Here is a 25,016-nt window from a genome sequence, read left to right on the forward strand (position 1 = left end):
TACTACTTACTGCAGCACTAAATATCAGCCCTTGTCTTTCCTCTTCTGCCTTTAAAATGTCTCAGCATAGCCGAATCCACCATTTCTGTTTGAAAAGATTCATAGTTGAATCCTGGCTCTGCTGATGTCAAAAGGAGTTTGAGAACTTCGGTAGGCCAGGATTTTTCTCCTGCTACTTGACGTAGCAGACATCAAAACTTTGATATATATTTTGGCAGGATTTTTTTTTAGCTGTAGGGCTGCTTTGTGTTGGGAATCTCCTTTGCTGCAAGAGAAATGCTATTTGCAATCCAAAGATGTGTTTACAGAGTGAAAACTCAGTATGGATCTCTTGAGAGCTATTTCTGTTACAGTCCTTTCCCTAGTCATAAATACTTGCTTTCCTTGATCAGCTCCACAAAGTCTGGGATTGGGCTGACTTGCTGGCTCGTTGGTTTTGATTCCAAGCTTGACTGGAAGGGTCAGTTCAAGCAAAAAAAATTGTCAAATGTCTCTTAGTATTCTGCATCATAGAATCTGAGTATTTGGGATTCCTGAATGCACAGAATACCTTTTCCTCTCCCCGCAGCAGCCGTGGGCAGGATTCCGCTGGCAGCACGGCGTCACCCCGCGCGGTGGCAATGTTGTGCAGGCCTGTTGGGCGGGGAAGCTCTGCTCAATGTTTGCAGCATCGTTTATGCCACGTCTTCCTGTATCAACTTAAAAAATGGGTCTTCTCGGCTTAAGACATATCTGCGTTACAGTATGTGCTGTGTTAGGGCAGGGCTCTGTCTTCCTTATATGAATGAGTTTTTCCTATCCATACTATATAACTGTATGTCACCCTGAGGAAACAAGGCATTGCAGGGTAGGACCATATTTGGTGATTATATATCATCTGTTTGACAGGCTGACCCTACATGGATAGGCATGGGATTCATTTATTTAGCTCTACGCATACAGCACAGAAATTTGAGACAGTGGCACATTGAACTAGAGTATTTTACAGGGAAAAACCTCTAGTCAGCTTGTTCAGGAGCAAACTTGAGGATTGAGTTCTGTGTTTAAATTAGACTCATCCCCTTGCTCTAGTAAAAAAAAATATATATATATATATATATAGACCTGAAGGAAAACGGGTGATGTGGATGAAACTGATGTTTGAGCCTGTTTGGATGTACAGGGCTCCTGATACAACACTAAGTCCACTGAAACTGTGCAGGGAGATGTTAGAACTTGGAGGATGTGTTGGAGTTAGCTTGGCCTGCTGTTACACCTTCCTGGGTGTCAACCAGCATCAGAGAAAAGGGCTTAAGAACATGGGGCTTAAAAAAACCCAACAGCTAATGTTGCAAGCCTGATGAGAAAATAATGAAAACTGGCAATGCAGTGTTAATACAAAAACCCCAAATAACCAAAATACACCACCATCACCCCCGCAACCCACAATTACATCATATGTTAAACATGGGATAAACCTAATATGGTTGTGTCTGTTGAAGGGTGATCAACTTGTGCTATAATACAAGGCTATCCCAGCATAATATGTTTTATGAACTTGCCAATGCTGGTTAAAATTTAGACTCTGCTGGATGAAAGGCTTTCAGAACAGGTCTTTTTTTCTTTCATTTTACCTGTCTAACTAAAATGGGAACCTGGCAAGCTGGCAGAAATTTTATAACTGATAGTGACACTTCCATTAAAATGTCTGTTTCTTTTCACTGAACTAATACAGTTGAGGTATTGTTTATTTTGCTTTTCAACATCAGTGGATTTAATTTTGGTGAGCTAACTCCTATGCTGATATTCTTTTCAGGTGATGGACTATAACATCAACCTGGGAAAACACCTTCTTCCCTTGGTGGTGCAGGTGTTGAAATATTGCACTTGTCCTCAGCTAAGGCATTACTTTCAGCAGCCTCCTCGTTGCTCCCTCTGGTCCCTCAAACCTCACATTCGGCAGTTGTGGTTAAAGGCTTTGCTTGTCATTCTCTATAAGGTGAGTAGTCTTAAAAAGACACTGTCTCCCTCAAGATTCACGCTTCTGTTTGAGGTTTATTACAGGGAACACCTAGCTGTAATGCAAGTAAAACGAACTGTAAAGAACACTTTTCTTAGATTTGCTTACTCACTGTATTTCATTTCAATGTCTGAAGTAGTTAGGCTTTTATCTGCTACTGAAGTATTACTTCTGCTGTCTATATTGTCTTTCACATGGTTACCCAAGAAATAAAAATATTGATTTGAAAATAGGAAAAATGTTATATAAAGTTCCAATGAATAGTATTTTGAGTAACTTAGAATTAGTTTTAAAAAAATTCACTATCTTTAAAAGGGGAGTGTGTGTCAGATGAACAGCTTGCATTCTGTAGTTAAGTGATGCTTTTTGTGAAGTGTTAAAATGTAGTGTGTTTTTATGCAGTAAAATGGAGCTGTGAATACTTTTGATACGCTTAAATTTCTGGAAGGTCTGTAGGGCATACAAGGAAGTGGAGACACTAGAAATGAAAATATGCTCATTGAAATCAAGTATTTGGAGAACAGTTCTGATGAGACCTTTTGCATTATTATTGATAGTTGATTTTGTCATATAAAACTCAAAAAAAACAAAACAATATATTCTTGTAGGGATTTAAAAAATTTTTTTAAAGATAATTCTATTTATAAAGCTGAAAACAGTCCTGCTTCTGTGTGATCAAAGGAAGGCAAAGGGCATCCAGCTGACCATATTATTGTCTTTTTTCTATTTTACTGCCTAAACGTTTGTCCAAGGAGAAAAGTTGGTTTTTAAGCTGAAATTTTTCTCTTTCACTGAACAGTACCCCTACAGAGACTGTGAAATCAGCAAGATCATACTTCACCTAATCCACATCACAGTCAATACCCTCAATGCTCAATATCACAGCTGCAAGCCCCATGCAACTGCTGGTCCTTTGTATAGTGACAACAGTAACATAAGCCGATACAGTGAAAAGGAAAAAGGTACATTTAACGCTCTCATTTATATGATAGTCATTGATTTAATGCATGAAGTATTGCAGATATTACAGAAACAGGTAAATATGATCTGAATTTCAGAACATAGTACTCAGAAATAAGTCCAAGGTGTGGCTTATCTGACTAGCCATAGCCATCTACAGTAAAAGGAATTCACAATTTCTCAGTAGGCTAAGCATAGCACAGCAGTCTAACTTCTCTTGGAGAGAGCACACCTTGCTTAGTAGTTCAGTCACCAAGCCGGGATAGTCCTTGGCCTTTCTCTAATAATATTAACTGATCATGCCCATGCACAAGCTGTGCAACCAGCCTGACACTGGATTCTGATTATACTTTATAATAACATGGCATAGTAGCAAGTATTTGATGTTGAGAAGGGAAAATAATGAATTCAGTCTATAGGTCACTTTTCTCCGTAGAAGGAGCTGAAGTTGGCTAGCTTACTTGCAGATGTATATGATGTAGATGTCTAAAGGTGGAAGAGAATGGTTCAACCCTTAGAGTCTGCATCTGATTGTTAACTCTTTATGTGCTTGCTAGCTGTAACAGAGGTACTGTGATGGTGTGAACTGGTGTAAGGTTGGGGCTTCAAATAACATGGTGTCACGGAGTGTAGTTCCTCAAGTCTGAAGTGTATTACAAGTATTTATGATCAAAGTTTAATAGGTTCTTTTGATGTTAATCTGCAGCTGCCTTTCAGCTGTTTTGCCTTTGAGCTGCTTATTTGCTATTTACATCCTCCTTCTCAAACAGTCTTTCTAGTGTGCGGCAAACTCTCCTTCTGAGGAAAAATACAGAATCACAGAATCACAGAATGGTAGGGGTTGGAAGGGACCTCTGTGGGTCATCTAGTCCAACCCTCCTGCCGAAGCAGGGTCACCTACAGCAGGCTGCACAGGACTTTGTCCAGGCAGGTCTTGAATATCTCCAGAGAAGGAGACTCCACAACCTCCCTGGGCAGCCTGTTCCAGGGCTCCGTAACCCTCAGAGGGAAGAAGTTCTTCCTCATGTTCAGACGGAACTTCTTGTGCCTCAGTTTGTGCCCATTGCCCCTTGTCCTGTCACTGGGCACTACTGAAAAGAGCTTGGCCCCATCCTCCTGGCACCCACCCTTCAGATATTTGGAAGCATTTCAGGCTGAACAAGCCCAGCTCCCTCAGCCTCTCCTCGTAGGGGAGATGTTCCAGTCCCCTCATCATCCTCGTAGCCCTCCGCTGGACTCTCTCCAGTAGCTCTTCATCTTTCTTGAAGTTGGGAGCCCAGAACTGGACACAGTACTCCAGATGAGGCCTCACCAGGGCAGTGCAGAGGGGAAGGAGAACCTCCCTCGTCCTGCTGGCCACACTCTTCTTGATGCACCCCAGGATCCCATTGGCTTTCTTGGCAGCCAGGGCACACTGCTGGCTCATGGTCAACCTGTCATCCACCAGGACACCCAGGTCCCTCTCCACAGAGCTGCTCTCCAGCAGGTCCACCCCAAACCTGTACTGATGCATGGGGTTGTTCCTCCGCAGGTGCAGGACCCTGCATTTGGCTTTGTTGAACCTCATCAGGTTCCTCTCTGCCCAACTTTCCAGCCTATCCAGGTCACGCTGAATGGCAGCACAGCCTTCCGGTGTGTCTACCACGCCTCCCAGTTTGGTGTCATCAAGAAGCACTCTCTTTATGCATGTCTGTACCTTTTCCTGTTTTGCTGCTTGTTGCTCAAAAAAAGATATCCAGCAGAAGGAGGACACAATTTTCTTTACCTGAACACCCTATTACTCGGCTCTAGCAAAGTAAAGCAACCTTTAAACGGATGTAAATGATCTGTTGCATATTGTCACTCACTTGGACATTTTGTATTGCTAGAGGAGAACCAAGAGGGCTCAGATACCTGTAGACTTACTACTAATTTGTCTTTATTTTGAGCTGAGTTAATGACTTAATTCATGGTGTTCCAACTCACTGTTCCAATCCTGTGTCCAACATGGATTCACTGGGTGGCCTTGCGCCTCACTTCATCATTGTTTCCTTGTAGTTAAAGTCAGGAGAATAATATTTACTTGCTTTCCAGAGCTGTTGTGAAGGACTTTGGGCTGCTCAGAGGTAAAGGAACATAAATGGGCAAATATTACTCTGTAAATGCTGACTTAATCGTAGGGCTGATTCTCCTCCTCTGCTGAAGTGCTGCAGAAAAAAGAGGATGTAGAAAAGTTTTCTTCCACCTGCAAGAAGCAGCCAATATAACTCCGTAACGACCTGGAAAGTTGAAACCTTTCCCACTGTATCTAAGAAGGCTTGTTCAGTCTCTGGTCAAGTAGTGTGTGTGCTGCTGTCATCATTAAAGGTGGTGTTTAGATGATCAACAGATGAGGATTTCATTGTCAGGCAGCAAGAAACCCTATGCTAAAGATGGAGTTTCCGACCTTTGAGCCTCTTTACTAATTTTTCCTGTCAAGCTTTGTTGTGGCGATCATGGTGTACAGTGTACAGACTGTTGCAGAGCTGATGATACATCTTGTGAGAAGAAGCATTTGTTGCCGAGGGGAAGAAGTTAGACACAGGACATGAAGTTATAAGTGGTCTCCTAACTTACTAAACCCAGTCTCTGTAGACATTCTTACTATCAACTTTGATTTTTCTGGATTCATCATATCAGTTAGGTATCTAGTCCCTGATGCTTTTAGGTGGCAGTTCCATAGCTTCACATGTAGTAGAAACTTTCCTCGAATTTCAAAGCTGAAGATATTAATGTCCAGTTTAAATCTTCATTTTAGGTCATTCTAACTCTTTGGCTTACTTACCTTTTCATTCCTAGATAACAAATGCATTTCCTCTCCATGTTTGCTTACCAGAATAAAAAAGGCAAACTTTTTTGTTTCTTGAATGCTCTGTTTTCTGTATTGTCCCAGTAGTGTTTCTTATTTCCTTGGAGATTAATCACTAGATATGATAGATACGTGTTTTTTTCCTTTGTTATTTCTTGTTTTATAGCCAGTTCATACAGGCAGTGTGGTTATTTTTTTGATGGGTAAATAGACTCTGATCTTTCTTAGTGTCTGCCATTTTCAACTATCAGGTCAGAGCATAATGTTTTACTGTTACTACTTAGATCAATAATTTCATAATTCATGCTCTCTATTACCAGCTTCCTGAGATTATCCATTTCTTCTTTTTTTCACTTTCCTGTTTTGCTGGTTATTACTGACCTTGCAGTTCTTGTACTGATTTCGATCTTCTTCAACTTACCATTGCTCACTGAGCAGTACAGAAGTTATTTACTCAAGTCAGTATCCAGATATACTCTATTTCTTCCATCTAAAGTATCTGTATTATCAGTAGTAGGAAAGATCAGCTTAAAATGATAAAAGCTTTTATATACTTTTGTTGCATTGTAACCCATTTTTCATTTATCTCTGTCCTTTCTGACCTCAATTCAAGATGTAACAAGGCAAAGTTATGCCTGGGATATAAATTTGCTTGCAAACTTCAGATGATTCTTCATTTTCCAATTCAAGTTTAATTGAAACTAGCTGCGGTTTTGTTGCAGAGACTGCTTTTCATTCAAGGAATTGCTCTCTCTTAAGAGTAATAAAGTTTTTTCTTTCTCCAGCAGAGGAAGACAGTGTTTTTGATGAATCTGATATTCATGATACACCAACTGGACCTTGCAGTAAAGAATCTCAAACTTTCTTTGCAAGACTGAAAAGAATTGGTGGCAGCAAAATGGTGAAATATCAACCAGTTGAGATGAATGCTCAGAGAAGTATGAATTGTTTTGTCTGTATAAACTCATGCAGAAATACAATTTCCTACTCTTAGTTTCAAGCTACCACCTTTCTTTGTAGAGTTTGTTATGCTACCTGATTTGAATACAAGAACTCTCTGACTTTTGAGAGCAGGTACTCCTTATTTCCCTGAATGGATTCTCTTACAGGAGTCTCAAAGTAGGCACTCCAAAATAAAAATAATCTAAAATCAGCTGTTGTTTGCTGAAACTTTAAGCTCTTTTGAATGTAAAAATGTTTAAGAGGATTTGTTGCAATTTTCTTCCACCATTGGGCCGAAGAGTTTTACTCAAATTTATTTTTTCCCAGAAATTAGTTTTGTTTTTTTTTTTTTTTTATGAGGTGGGACTCTAGGGTAAATGAATTTGTTGCTGCTGCTGCAAAAATGGTTTTCCACTGGTAAAAAGAGTCTTTTGGTGGCTTCAAAAAATAGGAAGGATTTTGTTTTCAAATTTAGGTTTCTGAAATGAATACCCTAAAAAAAAAAAAAAAAAAAAAATTGAAGAGATTTCCACCACAACCCACCTGCCTTTTTTTTTTTTTTCAGGTGTTTGCATGGGGGAGGGAGGACTGGATGTAACTAGAGCAAACATATACTTTAACTTTTCTCACTGCTTTTTGTTGAATGGTGATTGATATGTGGTGCATTTTGAAATCCAGGGGTAATGATCAGGAATATTCTGTGTAAAAATACGTCTTTTATAATAACAACAGTGATAACCTTATAAAATGTTCCCAATGAATGTGTTCACACAGTAAAATACCAATGCAGTGATAGTACTAGCAAGTATAACTATGCTCACTTTACTCCTCCTGAGGACGAGGAGGTATGACTGTGTGGTGTGACAGTTACTAGACTCTGCTGTGGTCTAGGATCGCTGGGGCAAAAATTCTCTGAACGCCTGTCTGTTCTCAGGCTCATGCTGCCACATCCTCACTGCTATTGCTACCCTTGCTTCTTGAATTAGAAGCATTCATTTTAAGCGCGCTTTGGTGCAGTAAATAACATGTAGGTGTGCTCTAATATACACTGATGTCCAAATGATGTCCAAATTTATTTTGAAACCTGTTCAGATTGGTCTGTGTAGCTCATTTCCTATTTCATCTCTTGTGCTTAATGTAGCTATCCCAAGTGTCTGTAGATATTGCTTGCCTGTACTAGCTTCCATTCAATGCATAATATTAAAAAGCCTATCTTCGTCTGTCCAGGATGAGTAGAATTTGGATAGAATTTAGATAGACCCTGTTATCCAAATAATAGTTCTTTTTGGTTTTGTTTGTAAAAATCTAACACGTGGCTCTAAGGTTAAAAACAAAATTTAGACAATTTTGACGAACACTGGGTTTGTATTTGAAATGCCAGTCCTATGTTGAATTGTGAGATAAAGATGAAGATATCTGCTAGAAGTCTCCAACTGAGGTAGTATTAGCTCTTTCTGTTTTAATCAGGTGAAATAGAGCTGGCTGAATATAGAGAGACGGGGGCCTTGCAAGACAGTATTCTACGCTGTGTGAGAGAAGAAAGCATTCAGAAAAAAAAACTGCGCTCTCTAAAACAAAAATCTCTTGATATAGGGAATGCAGACTCCCTGTTGTTTTCATTAGATGAACATCGCAGGAAGTCCTGCATAGACCGGTGTGACTTAGAAAAACCACCTGTGCCTGCTGCTTACGCCGTACACAGGCAGAGTGATTATGGACAATCTCGGCAGAATTCTTCCACTAAAGCTGAAAATACAGAAACACAAGAGAATCTTCCTCGTACAGAGAGTTTCCAGGAAACAAGACGACCTGTCATACCAGAAGTTAGGTTAAACTGCATGGAAACCTATGAAGTGAAAGTGGACTCTCCAGTTAAACCTGCTGGTCCCAAGGAAGATTTAGATCTGATAGATTTGTCCTCCGACTCAACATCAGGTCCTGAAAAGCATTCATTACTCTCCACCTCAGACAGTGACTCTTTAGTCTTTGAACCACTCCCTCCACTTAGAATAGTGGAGAGTGATGAAGAAGAAGAAACAACAAAGCAGCTGAATGACGAGGTCTCTGGCAAAACTGCTGTGTCATCTCCTTCAACTCCTATCAATGTCTCTGCACTCAGTCTCAGCACAACTCCTCTGGTTCAGTTCAGCATTGAAGATTGCTCCAAAGACTTTAGTTCTAAGGCTGTAAGCGACAGTGCTTCAGCAGGAATAGAGGTGATCCTTCCCACTTCTCCGAAAGATCAAAAGGACTCTTCCGAATTAGTTAAGCCAGAAGAACTTCAGGACGTGTCCTGTGGGAACCCACTAACACTGAAACAGAAAAGGGACCTGCTGCAGAAGTCATTTGCCCTTCCAGAAATGTCCCTTGATGATAACTCTGAGCTCAGCGTGGAGGAAATTAGACCTAGTGGAACAATTCCAAGCCCAAATATAAAGACAGTCCTTATTAAAGTCCCTGAAGATTCTGAAAACCAAACAGAACGTGATAAACTTGATGCAAACGCAGAGTCTGACACTGAACAAAACATGGAGCAGAAACAAGACGAGGAGACTGAGGAGTCAGAATTTAAGATTCAGATTGTTCCTCGCCAGAGGAAGCAGAGGAAGATTGCTGTGAGCGCTATTCAGAGAGAATACCTGGACATTTCCTTTAACATCCTTGACAAGCTGGGAGAGCAGAAGGAGGCAGGTGAGCTCAATCACTGACCTGGTCAAAAGGCTTATTACTGTGTGAAGGTTTTAGTAACAGACCAGCATAGGGAGAGATGTGTATATGTATGGGGAGTGATATGTATACGTAGCATCTGATGTGGTCTGAGCTAGCTGAATGCTTTCAGGTGTTTGTTTCTCACAAGGAATGTGCTAACCACGCAGGTGTAGTGCATGTGTGAGGGCCCATTTGAAAAGGAGGTGGAGCTCGCTCACAAAAATATTGGTTCCGATACCGAAGTTGGAGGGTGAAACTCCATGGCTTCTTTATGCAGGGAGTAAAAAAATATTGTCGTAATTCTGTGGCCTTTGTCCTGCTAATCTGCTGGTTCTCTTTTGTGTGTAGTGATTTTTGATCTTTTATTTCTTCTGCAAGCATAAGGCAATGGAAAGCAGACTGGATCCTGAAGTGTAAGGCTGAACAAACTGTAGACTTAAGAACGAAGAGCACTCGGAATTAACTGCAGTTTGCATTTAGGATCCAATAAACACACATGTTTTGTTTTTATACACTAAAACCTTTTTATAGCCTTCTTTGTATTGGGTATCCACAAAGTTTACATGGCTTGTGTTTGTTAAGGATTTAAAGTTCAAGTGTGGGGAAAGCCATACAGTATTTCTCTGTATCCCGAGTTTTTTCAGGTCCTTTCAATACAGGGTTTTGTTACTAAGTTTTTCAGGTGGAGAGGAAGTGTATTTTAGCTGTTCCTCAGTTTCCGATTGGATGCATCAAACAGTTTTAAAAAATGCATGCTGCTGCCTCTTTACTTCTGTGACTGTTTTTTTTCCAGGATTTTTCAGTTATCAGAATTTTACCAGTCTTTTTTTAACATATTAATTAAAGAGCGAAAGAATCCTTCAAGCCTCAGTTCTTTGCCAGTGAAGTAGGGGAAATATTCATTCATTCCTGACCTCACTTCTTTCTTAAATGCTTCAGAGAGAACCATAGTATAATTTCCTATTATGATACTCTTTTACAAGGAGAAATCATTCAGTGTGATCATAGTTACGCTGTTCCCTTTATGTTTCAGGCCCCATGCATGGTTCCAGTAAGCTGAAGAACTGCTGGAGCTTTGTAAAATCAAAAGACAGCCGAGTGCTTTAGGTTCTTGGAGAAGAATGGTTATGAAAGAATTGTACAATTAGACTTCAGATGCTTTTTTTGACTATTAGTAAGGGCCAGTTTTCATGCAGTAATTTACACTTCCATCACTGAAACTGATTGGAAGGGCTGTCCCAGTTCTGAAACACCACGTGGAACCTAGGATTATAGCATCTCTGATGGGCATTTGGCTGTGTGCATCCAAGTATGTCATCCAAGGGAGCATAAAACATTCACAATGACTCATTAAGTGCTCACTTATGTTACAGGTTGATACAGGCAATTCTGATAACTAGGTAATTTTGTGACTTGGGTAATTTAATGTACCTGTTATGTTCTGTTTTGCTTTCTTTATCCTGATTGATTAGTTTATTTGAGAACATACGTGTAGTAATTAATTTAAGTAGGCTGAATATTGCCATCATAATAGCTGATAATTATTTCAAAGTCTTATTCAAGCTTTGTCAGCCAATTGTACTTCCATATGTTTTGGAAAGGCTTCTGATATAACTGACCTGTGAATTAAGTATCCAAATGTGTTGTTTCTTCAAGTGCATGATGCTGGGCTACAGAGTTTCCTGCCTGAGACTTCTTACAGCATAGATACACATTAATTTTTATAGGATATGCTAAAACCAGCCAACAACACTTGAAAATTTCTTTACTTTATTCTTCCCATATTGGCAGTATCAGTTATCATAAAATAAAAATGTTAGTTTTAGTGGATTTTTTTCTTTTTAATGATAGAATCTTAAATTCTTTGTATCTTTAGGATCAACTGCTAGATCAGCAGCCTTTTGAATGAAAACTGATAACATGTTGCAGATAAGGCTTTTAAAAGATGCTAAGCTGTCACTTAAACTAGCTTTATATCAGTGGTACTTCTCTTATTTCCAGGTTGGTGGTTCTAATAATTGTTCTGTGAGTGGGATCAAAATCAAACTATGTGCATTTATTAGTTATGAGGTCTAAAGAGCATAGGTAGAAATCTCCTTTAAAAAGTAATTTTAAGCAGTAGATCCCTGTGCCTTTGTAAAAATTCGTATATCACACACACTGAATCCTTTTAAAACTGCTGGGAATGCCAGATGTTGAATGGATGGCTGAAAAGATGTGAAAAAGGCATCCAGGGAGAAAGTGGATGGAAAATATTTATAGATTCTAAATACTGAGAGTTTAAGCACAGTTTTCATATGCAGATCCTGCTGCCAAAGGACTTTCAACACTGGAAATGCCAAGAGAGTCGTCATCTGCACCAACCCTTGAAGCAGGTGTCCCAGAGACAAGTAGTCACTCTTCCATATCGAGTAAGTTTCCCTCTGGTTTGAGGATTAAATCTAAGTCGCTGTATTTTTGTCAGATGTGTGTCATGTATGCTAAATGCCTTCACCTGAGTTTCACGGATTCTTGGAAGTAGAGCTGTGTTGGATATCGTTATATCTGTTAAATCTCTGATGGTCAGCAGGATTTTAGCAGTTAGTGGCCGCAAGATTTTCTGTTGTGACATGGCAAATTTGACTAATGTGATTTTCTTGAATTCCAGTAGGTAGCAGCTAAAAGCAATACTTCACTAAAGCTGAATGTTTATTTTCTGGTGAGAGAAAGCATTGTCAACTGTCAGTGCGCGGAAGCAGAGGGTGAGAGCTCTGCAGAGCTGTTACTGTGGTCTTCAGTACATTTCTTGCGGTACCTTAGGAAAAAAACTCGCTTGCAATGTTTGTAAAATGACTTGAAATGACACTTCCTCAGCCGCTTGCTGAAATGCGGTAACTATTTATCTGAGACTCCCATACCCATATCAATGGAAAGTGAACTGGATTGGTTTAAGTAGATGTTGACACATGGCTTAACAGAGCACATGTAGATAACATTGGAAAGTGGAGGCATCTTAGAACACTAACAAAATCCAGAATGGCGTGTCCATCTAGGTAACGTTAAGTAACACATCTGAAGGCTGATGGAGCGGGACTGACTAGAAGAAAAGGGAGGGGGAATGATGACCTGCTTTGATACCAGTGAGCTGCTAGGTCAGCTCAACTGTCTTGCTGAACTGCAATTGCAGATTGCTGTAGAGAAGTCAAATTTTAATTTCGGAAATGCAGCATCTGCTGATTTGATTGGAAGAGTTGTCTGTCCTATGAAAGGAAGATGATGATGTGTAGACGTGCTAGATGAGTACTCCAAGTTGGAGGTTTCCTCTCCAGTTTTACCACGTGTCTTGTCATGTGCATCTTACAGTCAGAATAGATTTGTAGGCCACCTAATGATACCGATATCATTTACTAAAGCAGCTAAAGAGGTCCCACGTAAGACCTATCTTGGTCTGGTTTCACCGAGTGCTGGGTGTTCCTGTAAATTCCAGTATATGGAGTCAGGAATAGTATTTGTATGATACTGAGCCTATGTTCCTTTGTAAATATTCCTTTCCTCTTTCTGTGTGCCTCAGTTTCCAGCTGCAAAAAGGGACTTGAATACTTCCATTGTGTCTCTTGTCCATTTAGACTGAAATATTTTTGACCTTCTACTATGTGTCTTTACAGTCATTGCGTAACAAGCCCTCATCAGGACTGTGAGCACAAGGCACTTCCGTAACACGAATAGATAACATTACTTGTACAGCCAGTGCCTGGCTGCAGAAAGCATGCATCATTAACTGTGATAGGAAGATTTTGCCTTTGGACTTCTCTTCTTGAGTAGCGAATTCCACAGCAATGGAGGGGTGATTGACCAGATCACTAGCTGACGTATGAAAGGCTCACCAGCTACCATGTGGAGGTTATTGATCTTCTCTTGATTGTTAGGTTTCTTCTAGAAAAACTTATCAAGGAAGACTTCCCTCCCTGTGCCACTAGTCAGTCATAGGCATGAGAAGTCACATGTTGGTCCACAGCGGTCAGCCTGGCTTCAACACTGTTCAGTGGCTGGCAGCTCTCTGGGTGTTTTGGTTTCTTTAGATTTTTTTTTTTTTCTTGATTTACCAATATTTGAAATCATGGCTGTCTTTGAGAAACAAGGTAAATAACCCCCCTGGAAATCCAAACCTGCCCAACAGTAGCCTGATTATGTGAAATATGCATGAAATTTCTTTAATTACAATAGCAAAAGCTGTTAGGAAAATTCAGAGAGATAATTTTCTATATTTTGACAGTCATCTGCACTGCAAGCAGTCTTGTCAGTTCTAATGTTAATTGCTGTTCTTTCGTCAGGAAATTCTATGCTTAAGGCATCTATTTAAAATCCTTGCCCTGGAAACGATGGAAATTCTATTTTTCTCCTAATATGGTGTGAAAGGCAGCTGCAATATAGCTTTTAAAAGTGAAACATGGAATGGTCTCTTGGTCTGGTTCAGTTATACAAGGACTGCTTTGCAGCAATGCTGGAGAAGTTTGTACTTGGACCAAAAATAGAGTTTAAATGCACTTTGATACACTGAAAGGATATAATGAAGGAAAGCATAAAATACTTCACCTAATAAAATAATTTCAGTTTGCAGATTCCCACTGAGGTTATCACTGTGTTTATTATTACTGAGGGCCTGTATTTGCTTTGTTAGGGAGTACTCTGCTTTCTCTGAATTTGAAACTCTCAGATAGAAATTGAGTAGAGCTAGTTTAGGAGAAGGCAGTCAACTCCTCAGGGCTTTCTGAAAGTTGTAGTTTATCCCTGGTCCGTACTTCTTTATCACAGTAAATAATGTGCAATGCTGGGTTTATTTTCAGAGCTTAGCTGGGTACTATTTGGATTTTTAGAACGGAACTACCTGATACCATGTTAATACTCTTTTTTACAATGTTGAATATATAGTTGCAGATGTAAATAATCATTAGAAGAAGATTTTGTTTTGCTGCCGTTGCTTTAAGGCCATGTAGAGGAAAACACTTGAGCGTATACTTAAGGCAACATTTTAAAAGCTTTCCTGCCTGGAGATGTGTGTCAGCAATCTCTCACATGCATTGTTCAAGCAGGGCTTAAAACTCTGTCTCCATACTGTGAACAATGATTTTGGTTTCAGTGGTGGAAATATATTGCTAAGGTTCAGTTGCCAAAGCAAATGTGTTATGTTGGTTCAATTTGAATTTTCTTACGAATGCAGAAAAAAGTGAGGAAGTCAGGAGTTGGAGATGATCTGTTTTTAGCTCCGTTGAAGCACTGAGAAAATACATGACCAAAAATGTCTTAAATTTTATATCCACAATTGTGGTGGTGGTTTGTTTTTTTGTATGTTATCCAGCGAGACACATCTCTTAAAGCAAACAGTAACATCCATTTAAAGAAGTATTGTAAATAGTCGGATGAGGAAAAATCTAATGCTTGTTGCTTGATAGCTCCATGTAATAAGGATGGCAATGAAGTTACAAAAGGGACCCATCTTCAAAGGCATGCTGGCTTCACAATTCAGAATAATCTGTAGGTTGTATGCCTGAGTGGTGGGTATTTAGGAGGCCTGTTCAGGCTGTGTCACTCGTAAAGGGTTCTGGTGGTATAGTCAGTGAATTTGTTTTCCTACAGTGAGCGTGGACAGAGCAGTCCTCCTGACTTTGCTGGGAGGAGGCTGAGTTTCCTTCCTCGATACATTATATGAGAGTGAGATTCAAGTATACCTTTATCACCTGTCAGCATGGGAATTTTGGGGTAGTAGCTTGCATTTCACAGATATCAAGTGTTGTGAAGAGCTTTCGTGATATATGGAGACAAAAAGGCAGTGACAGTTGACACAGTGGATGAGATCCTGAAGTCATTTATGACTGCTGTAGTTGGGGCCAGAATTGTTCCCTATGTAGTTGTGTGAAAAGTGCATATTGACTTGAGCAAGATCTTTAAAGCAAGCAGTCATTGTCCTTTCAGTATTTATTTTACGCTGGCTTGTAAGATCAGGAAAAAAAGAGTAGTTTTACGTGTTGTCTGAGCCCCTGAAATCCTTTTGCATTTCTGACTTGCAGCTCAGTTCAGACAAATGAAAAGAGGCTCTTTGGGAGCTCTGACAATGAACCAGCTAATGAAGAGGCAGCTGGAACACCAGTCTAGTGCTCCCCACAATATCAGCACTTGGGATACTGGTGAGCTGCATTTATTGTTCTTTATTTCTGTTTCCTAAATCAATTACCTTCTGTATAAATCCATTAAAAAAAGTATTCTACCATTGCAGAGAAGTAATCAATCTGAAGTCTAAAGTGAAACTTCATAGTGAGTACCAGATTCTCACCTGGTATGAATTGGAATAGTTACGTGTTTGGGAGGCAGTCCCTCCGGTACAGTGGTGTCCCCACAGTTTTGTGTGTTCCTTGAAATATTTCCTGGCTTCATGGAATGAAGTGGAGCTATCACTGTTGATTTCATTAGGTGTAGGATTTCACCCCTGGTGCATGGAATCATTTATTTGCATATATGTTTACAATGGTGTTGGTACCCCAAGGAGTTGTGCCTTACACCAGCCAGTTTTATTTCTCTTTAGAGAAGGTTCTGCCAGCTCATGCTGAACACCTGAAGTTTCTGTTCACTCACTGACCGTTTTTTCTCCCTTTAAGATGAACACAACACAACGAAAACTGAATTAAGCACACAATTTCCTCATTACTCAAGTGCTTTAATTGTTTTTTTTGTTCTATAAAAGATTTTCTGTTATCACCAAATTCATAGCAGATGCCACTAACAGTGATTTTCTGGTTTATCATAAATGCTAGCTATTTTATTGCCCATCCTGATGTTAGTGACACTATGGAATCATGCTGCTTAGGAATTTGTCAGCAGATCCAGATGCATCCAGAGAAAGGAATGCTTAAAACAGTATATGGAACTTAGCATGAATGTCTCACTACCAGTTTTGGATAGCCAAGTTAAAATTTTTGCTTAATTCTGTCTTCAGCGTTAGGTTCTGTCAAACTAAATCTTGTAGCTGAAGAGTGGCTAAAGGTATGGTATATAGTTCAGAATTATCCTTTCTACTCCAGTCTGCTGAGTAGCATGCTCAGCGTGAGATTCTTAAATCATAAAGGTCAAAAGTTGTCAATGACAACAATGGTTTTTTTGTCCTATCAGCAGGTAAGTTTACTGAAGGGACAGCTGGTATCACCTGGTTTCTCAGGCAGAAACCACTTAGGAACTCTGTCTTGTTAATCTTGTTCCAAGTCCACTACCTTTCTTTACACCATCTATGACTTTTCCATTAAAGAGTCATTCCAGCTAAAGACCTCCAAGCATGGAGATACAAAGTAAAATGTTCTTTTCCAGAAAGCTCTGCGTCTCTGAGTCTCTTTCTCAACCACTAGCTTCAAAGTGAAGTTATTATTTGGACAGAATACAGTTGTTGGGTTGTTTTTTTTTTTCCAGGACAAATGCTCAGTGTGACTATTTGTCACTTCAATGTCACACCACAGTTTTAAGACTTGTTATACTCGGGTATAACAACTAGGAAATAGTCTTATCCCACATAAGTGTATGATGTGTGCTTGGTTCATGCATGCTTTATTTATTTATTTATTGCATTGGTTGATATCATGTGTCTCTTTTCTTTCTTATTTTATTTCAAACCACTTTTTTCCCAAGCTTGCTCTCTGTGAAATAAAATCATTTTGTGTCTAGCTTCTGTCAGCACAAACTATACCTAACTTCTAGTCTCTTGATATTTCTAAACACTGGTTTTCTCTTTTTGTGACTCATGTTTTCCATATCTTGTTGAATCTTTATGGATAGCACTTCCTTTCTTGTTTAATGACACTTACTTTTTTAAAATGCCTTCTTCGGTGTTAGGTTATCTGTGTCCTTTTTTGCGTTGTGGACTTCTTTAGTCGTGTCGTCCCGTCCCGTCCCCCCCCCCCCCCCCCCCCAAAAAAAAAAACCCCACCAAACAAACAACTCTTTTCTTTGTTTTTTTCAGTAGCTGTTATGTGTGTTTTCTCTTGATTTACTATTAAAGGCTTGTGCTGGTGACAGTTGCTGGACTCCTAGTTCTGTAGACTGAAGTTCTGTATTTATTCACAGAGCAGATACAGCCTGGAAAGCGGCTGTGCAATGTCCCTGTTTGCCTAAACCCCGACTTGGAGGGACCACCACTAAGAATCAGAGGTTAGTTCACTGCGTATTTGACCTGATATCTCTGCGAAGACTGCCAGTAAGGAGTTTTGGTTAGTACCAAACGGTGCTGAATTTTATGTTCCGTTCAGCTGTATTAAAGCTCTCAACTGTCCTGCAGAATGTAGGTTACTAAAAAATGATGAGACAAGACATTTAATTCAAGACAGAGACAGCTGATAAGAAGTACTGGCTTTCTGCTAGTACTTGTTTTGGCTGTCAACCTGGAAGTAAAAGACACTGTATGCAGAGTGTGGTTGAATCCCATTTCTTTATGAACTCTCCTCCCTCAACTGAAATACATTCAGACTTGCTTACAGCCTTACAATGGGTTAGTGACCAATCTTCTTTGCCTAAATCATGTTTTTTTCCTACTGTTCAGTGCAGGAGAGAGGACATGTTTGTTTGTTCTAAGTGGTTAAGTCTTATTCCGATGTTGTAACCTGCATTATGACAGATTTTATCATTTGTGTGCTGTAGTGGGACTTAGATCTAGAGAACATGACAGTGAAAATTCCAAAGTCATGGTAGAGGGATCGTTACTCATTTGTGAGGAGTGTGGAAAAAAAATGGCTAGTAATATGTAAAAATCTGCTCCTATTCCTTGCATTCTGGGTGGTGTCGTACATTACTAGAGAGTGTTCTGGACTTCCTGGAATGTCTGGTCATATAACAAAATCTCAAGGGACAATTATGAAGTACTGAACTCTGTATGTAAAAGAAATATTTCCTTCCATACTTAGTAATATGATTGTTTAAAACCCGTCTTATTCTTTTGAAACAAGCCCTCATCACTCCACATATTTTGCACATATTTTGAGTTCAGAAATTGTGGGAGCTGCTTAGAATATTTTGTTTGAGAGCTAGTATTAAATTTGCTTTTCCTGCAGTAATGAGGATTATCTCATCAGAAACTCCAGCTGAACCTAGTAGGTGGAGAAGCTTCCTCCTGTTTCCATAGTTAAATATTATCAGAATAGGCTGATGTTAATGTTAAATCTGAATCTGCAGATTGAAACAACCAGCAAGAAAGTTGCTAATGGATTACTTAATCTGTGGTTGAGTTGGCATCAAAAGAACATTGGTACTCCTCTAAAAATTGATTCACAAAATGAGCTTTTCATAGATTGGTCTTTAGAATGAGATGCCCTTGGGGATAGCTTATAGACAGAACGATGGTGTTTACCAGCTGAGCTCCCTGGAGTCATTATTGGAGCTGAACTGTATGGAAGCAGGAGTGATGCTGTCTCTATCGTGTCAGCTACATGTGGCAACCAAAAGGCTGAACAACTCAGCTTTAGAGAATAGATAAGATACTTGTGAAGACTTTCAGTGGAAAGCCTTTCTAATCATCAGCCCTCCAATATTCTCAGTGTTTCCCAACGTGTGAATTATTTGTTGTAGCTGTCCTTTCCCTGATATCTGTCCTATCCCTCTGTTAGAGATGGTTTAAATAGATTGATGACCTGGTGTTGAGACACAGGAATTTATTTCCTTCTTCATGTCACCCGGAACTATGAGAAGGCAATTCTCCAGAAGCATGCGGGAGGACTGCAAATCTTCTGGTGTTGGGTCTCATAGCAACTGTAGAATAAGCCCCTCTCCCTAAAAAATGAGTAGATACAATTACATCCACCTTCCTGGAATTCTTGTTCTTTGTTATATTTTTCCAAGGATTTTTTAAAGTTTTTCTTTTTTTTTTAATTGGTAGTTCTAGGTAATTGGAACAATCTGGCAGAAGCAAGGAGTGTGCTATGTATCCTTTTGTAGACACACTTTATTTATTATTTCTATGCACAGTAAGATGATTATGGCTATTCTTTACAAGTTTGCTGTTAAAGTAGTTTAGATTTATGTTTAGTGATATTTCTTTCCTTTTTTATTTTTTTTACCTCCTAATTGCCTTCAGGTGCCACAAAATCCAGCTTGCTGTCAGCACCCAGTATAGTCAGTATGTTTGTACCTGCACCAGAAGAATTTGCTGATGACCAGCCCACTGTAATGACTGACAAGTAAGTTTTTTTTCTGTTCCTTTCAAAGAACTAGTTGAACTTCACATAGGTCAAGTAAAGTAGAGATATACTTTATGGAAATATAAGTCCATTCTGTCATTTATCTCTATGCTAAGTTTTTAAATTAATTTTTTTACCCCAAGGTAACAATTTTCTAAACACTGAGCAAGATGTGCTTTTAATTCAGTAGGACCCTGTGTGAGTTTGAACAGGCAAAACGATGACTCGGGCTATTGTGTGTGAACAGAGGGCAGGGGAAGCACTTTGCATCCTATTTGAAATCAAGGGTTCTTTGTGATCCATTAGAAATCACTTTTGCCTTGGATAAGAAAGAAAGCTCTTTTTAAAAATTCCTTTGGGTTTCTGTTGAAATAGATTACACGTGATTACACATCAGCAGTTACCAACATAGCATTTTTAATGCTGTTATTCACTGATCCCAAAAGCTTTTGCAAACCTTCATTGCTTGGTTAAAATGCCTCTAAAGGAAGCGTTAAACGTAAGTGTACTCATTTAATGGAGAAGTAGAGCAGTCATCAGGGAGCCATGCATAGATTTGACCAACAGCTGGGAAGAGTAACCGTAAGTTCTCACTGGCGTGCTCCTGTGCTCACTCCAGTACATGGACATGCCAGGATGATCACTGGAGAAAGGCAGGGCCGTTGTGCAGGCTGTGACTGGAAGTGGACTTTGCTGTGTGACAAAGTGAAGCTTCCCATAAGTTAGGCTTATCTTTGGCACCTCCTTTGGCCATTTCACCAAAACTCTAGCACCATGTATTAACATATAGACCAACTGAGCTTGACTTTCATGACTTTGTTGGCATGTTTTCTTCCTGTTCAGTAACAAGGGCAAGAAAATTGCCTGTACAATTCCATTAAGTTAAAATATCACAATCTGGGGTCATTAGGAACTGATCGATCAAATTAAGCAAGCCTTCCTGCTGGGCTGAGGTGAGCCAGTTTCCCACATTGGTTTGCCTTTTTTGTAGGTTATGAAAGCCTGCCTCATCTCTCCCTAAATCTGACATCCCCTTTATAATTAGACATTATGGAGTCCTTTCAGAACTTCGTCAGTTGTCTTTGAGCATTTCAGGAAGGAAAAGTGACTCAGCAGCAGTTATGCCCTGGGAAAGGAGACTTCTGTGAAATCTAATGTTCTGTGCCCCTGAGAGGTCCTTTCATTTCTCTCTTAATAGCTGTAACTGCTGTGGGAACCAGTCGGATCATTATTTCCTAATTGTATAATTTGTTATTCATAATTTGTGACTGACAGCAACGACAATGCGAAATTGTTCCATCTCTTTAAGATCATCTGAGAGTGTCATTGTTTGTGTCTGTGCTGCTAAATAGAAGAGTGCCAGGGACTTGAGCCCTTGCGTGAGCCCAAGTCACACGAACTGGCTGGTGTTCACATGGCTGAGGGCTGGTCTTCACTGCTGCAGATTTCTCTTGGATAGTACAAACTGAAGCAGTCCAATACAGAGTGAGGGAACTGGCTAACAATTAGCAATGAAGGACCCAAAACAAGGCCTGACCTGTGGCCCTCTTTCATTTGTCAGCAAAGAAACAGTCAGTGAAGCTAGTGAGAAGCTTTATGAATGTTGGAAAGCCAGGGACTGTTATTAATTACAGAAAGATCAGAATGACATTATCTTTCTAAAGAAGTTTTGAATAGGATGTACTAAATAATAGTACATTAAAAAGACAAAATTATACACATATGTATATATAGTAATACTTTGTTTTAAATTTGTTAATGTCAGTTTTTAAAACTGTTCTGTGCAGATGCCATGACTGTGGGGCTATTCTTGAAGAATATGATGAAGAAACACTGGGCCTTGCCATAGTTGTGCTCTCAACCTTCATTCACCTTAGTCCGGACTTGGCTGCTCCTCTGCTGTTGGACATCATGCAGTCTGTAGGAAGGTAAATTCAGGACTTTACTCTCATATGATTGAAAGACTTTTGTGCCTGGATCTGGATTTACATATACTTCACTACATGAAGTTACATATTTTAGAACTCTTGAGTGAATAACTTCTGGTTCTGTCTGCTTCTTTGTTATTGATCATTTTACCAATTTCTTCTGTAACTTCTTCCACTTTCACTTAAATTTTGGGCAGCTCCTTTGATGTCTTCCCCTTTTACCCTCCAAAGGGAGGTTCCACCTCCGGAATCTCCACGGCATGTGCCACTGCAAGCAGTGATGTAAAGAATTAATTCAGTTCTTCTGCAGTACTCTTATCTTCGTTGAGTGCCCTGTTTATTACCTGAACAGTAATTGATGCAGTACACTCTCTGGTGTGCTTCTTGATCCCATTTTATTTGAAGAACAATTTACTGTTAGTTTTTATTCCTTCTGCTAGTTGCTCCTTGAACCATTTTTTGGCCTTTCTTATTGTGGTTTTTACATTGCATTTGTCAGAATTTATGCTCTTTTCTGCTTCCATTTGAGAAGTGACTTCAGCTTTTTCAAAGAAGCCTTCTTTTTTTCTGATAACCTCCCTCACCTTTCCTTTCTTCTGCTGTCTTGAAGTCTTTCGTAACAAGTGGGATACCTTGGCCCTGTGCTTCGAATGTAATGTTCTAAAACAACTTGTGTGCTTTGTGTAAAGGCTGAATTCTCTTGGCTACCCCTTTTTACTGCTTTTTCAGATTTTTTTACTTTTACGTAGTTCCTGCTTCAGAAGTTATGTACAAATGTGGTCAGGTTTTCTGAATATTGTTGCTCCTGGAGGACTGTTGACTCTTAGGTATGATCATTCATTAGCATACCTGAAGGTTATGTATACTTTTCAGTCTTTTCAACCATAGTTTATATACTAGTTAAGACCAAGTAAAGAGTTGAATCTCCTTATGAGGGCTTCCTAAACCAGCTGCTGCTTGAGATTGTCTCTGATAAGGTCTTAAACTTCCGGCGTCTATTATTTTTCATTTGTGACTTCTACCCAGTGTGCATGGGAGAGCTGAAGTGCACCATTGCTACTGTGTTATTTGTTGCTGCCTTGGCCGCTTCCACAGCTTCCTGCCTAAGAGGTGGAAGGGTTGCATTGGGGGAGTTTCAGTATAAACTTCTGAGCAGCATTAGAAGTGCAGAAATTATGTGCAGCTCTTCTTTTCCATGTTCTTTTCAGTGATTGAAGTTAAAGTTGCTTGACTGTGACTTCTGCAGGGTCATGGCTCTTCACAGCCATGCCTCCCCACTACCTCCTAGTTCCATTTAAACACAGCAGCTATTCAAGTCCTCCACTTCCATTAATTGCAAGGCTACAATTCCCTGCTGTCACTGCTAATGAACTCTGATGGAGGCAAGGTTTCTAATCTAGACAGATGCTATCCATTCTGTGTGATTATTGTAAATACAGCAGTACTACAGCCACAGAGGGTGAATCATGTGGAAGATAAACTGTCAAGGGATAAGGGCCGAGTGGGCTACCTTTTTCTGAGTTTTGAGGAAAACATGCTGCATCTTTGGAGTGAGACAGCTGATTGTTTTAGAGCAGCAGATGGCATGCAACATGGGGTATTCCTGGTAAATGTCCTGTGTTGTTCCCGCTGGCTGTCATTTCTGACAAATTCGAAGTCTAGTAAGAGGCTCCCCACAAAAACATTATTCTGAATACATACGAAATAAGTAGCAAATACAAGCAGAGAGGCATTCAGGTGCCTTGTGTATAATGTTAAGTCACTGTCTTTCATCAAGAAGTACTGTATCGTTACCTCCAAATACCCATCTGACAGCAGAGGTGAGAATGCGTTAGATTTCTTGCATTTTTATTGTTAAAAAAAGAGCTACTACTTTCATGCTTAGAAGAAGAAACAAGGAGTTAGGAAATCCAGGGTCTTTCAGAATAACTAAACAATACACACAAAGATTTTTCAAAAGCTATTTGGGTACCCGTGGATACAAATAGGCATCTATTGAGATTGTCAGAAGAAAAAAAGTTCTGGGTTCAAGTTACTGACAGTTAGAGACTGACATGCTTGTAAGACTCTGGTATGCACTGAACTTTATGCTCTAGTTCCTGAATCAAAATTTTTGACTTGTTCAATCTTATTTCACTGATTTCCAGTGAGATTTAGGTTTGTAAGCATCAAAGCTCTGTTTGAAAAGGGTATTTAGGCTCTTGAGTTAGTGACAGAGCTTTGAAAAGCTTAACTTCTGTTCTTAACATGTACAAATTCGAACACATCCATTTACTGTCTCCTGTCCATTTACTGTTTTGTTTTGTGATCTGCAAAGTGGAGGTGATGGTGGGGGTTCATGGCCATTGTGCAACAAACTATTTGGAGTAGTAATGATAAACACATTCAAGCTGTAAAGTTCAAAAAGTTTCAGATGTTCCCAAGTGTTTAGTGTAGTTCGAGCCTCGTGAAGTTTTTCCAAAGTTAGAAGCCAAACGTTTTGTTTATCATAAAGACCACACTTGTGTGATTGCATTCAAAAGGAGAAAAAAACTTTGCATAGGACTTTGATTTCTTTTAGAGGAAATATTTTGTGCTGTTGTATGTCTATGCTTTAGTAGATTTTTGAAAATAAGTGTAGTTGGGCATGTGATTAGTCCTATTGCATTATGCAGAAATCTTCATGTGCTTTAAAGTAAGCAGATGCTACAGTTGTTCTGGAATGAAGGTCTTTATTGCTTGCAGGTGGCTTCAGACCCGTTTTCACCCAGAATTAGCTTTGCGCAGCAGAATTAATATGTTGTATTTTAGTGTGGACTCCTCTTAACAGTGGAGTCAGGGTCTCTCATGAGCTTTTCTGATTTCATGCTGGGGCAACTGAAGAAAATATAATCTTCAATCTCCTGCACCATCCAGCCTGAGATGATTATACTGTTGAAAGTATGCTGTGTTCCCAGCTTGTCATTCATCATTAATGAGAATCACTATCCATTTTGGTTTACACTGGTGTATTCATCTGAGCTGCCTTAGGGTCCGTTTTGGATTTTTGCAGTGGTGACTAGAGAGCAGACTGTCTTCAGAACAGAGTCTGGCAGAGGACTGAGCAACAGCTAAGTCCTGCCTAAAAGGATTGTGAATCAAAGAGAAACATTGAAGGCCAGATCATCAGCAGATGTAAATTAGCGTAGAAAGTCATTAGATATGACTTTCCGCTTAGTCATATCAACTTATACCAGCTGAAATACTGCTGCACAGCAGATGAAAGCAAAAATTGCATGGTATTTTGTATGTAAGAGATGCTTCTAGTGTACAGCTTTGTAATTGTTTTTTAGTGGCTTTTCATATTAAATATGTGTTGCTTTGATGATATAAGCACTGATTCTGTTCGTTTACATGTCCTGAATATTGAAGTGCATGATTTTGCTTTGAGAGAGTGTTCAGTATTTTCATCACCGAATACCCACATTTGGCTTCAATATCTATGTTTA

At 39.5% G+C, this 25,016-nt stretch overlaps 1 protein-coding gene across 12 annotated transcripts in view; it reads left to right on the forward strand.

Moving 5' to 3' along the window:
• UNC79 (unc-79 subunit of NALCN channel complex) overlaps window positions 1–25,016 on the forward strand; it is a 119,279-nt gene that overhangs the window by 59,907 nt on the left and 34,356 nt on the right. For 9 of the 12 annotated variants that reach the window (XR_012764537.1, XM_075426263.1, XM_075426267.1 and 6 more), the window contains 9 exons: window positions 1,796–1,978; window positions 2,799–2,961; window positions 6,572–6,724; window positions 8,196–9,419; window positions 11,741–11,848; window positions 15,482–15,598; window positions 17,520–17,603; window positions 19,519–19,621; window positions 21,409–21,549. Coding sequence is in view for 11 of the 12 variants with exons in the window: in XM_075426263.1 (XP_075282378.1) it covers window positions 1,796–1,978; window positions 2,799–2,961; window positions 6,572–6,724; window positions 8,196–9,419; window positions 11,741–11,848; window positions 15,482–15,598; window positions 17,520–17,603; window positions 19,519–19,621; window positions 21,409–21,549 (2,276 nt within the window). In the remaining variant the exon portion in view is untranslated. The remainder of the gene's footprint in view (window positions 1–1,795; window positions 1,979–2,798; window positions 2,962–6,571; window positions 6,725–8,195; window positions 9,420–11,740; window positions 11,849–15,481; window positions 15,599–17,519; window positions 17,604–19,518; window positions 19,622–21,408; window positions 21,550–25,016) is intronic. The other 3 variants (XM_075426266.1, XM_075426264.1, XM_075426265.1) reach the window with 3 other exon arrangements.

The sequence above is a fragment of the Opisthocomus hoazin genome, chromosome 7 (genome assembly GCF_030867145.1).
Source record: "Opisthocomus hoazin isolate bOpiHoa1 chromosome 7, bOpiHoa1.hap1, whole genome shotgun sequence".
In the NCBI taxonomy this organism is placed as follows: Eukaryota; Metazoa; Chordata; class Aves; order Opisthocomiformes; family Opisthocomidae; genus Opisthocomus; species Opisthocomus hoazin.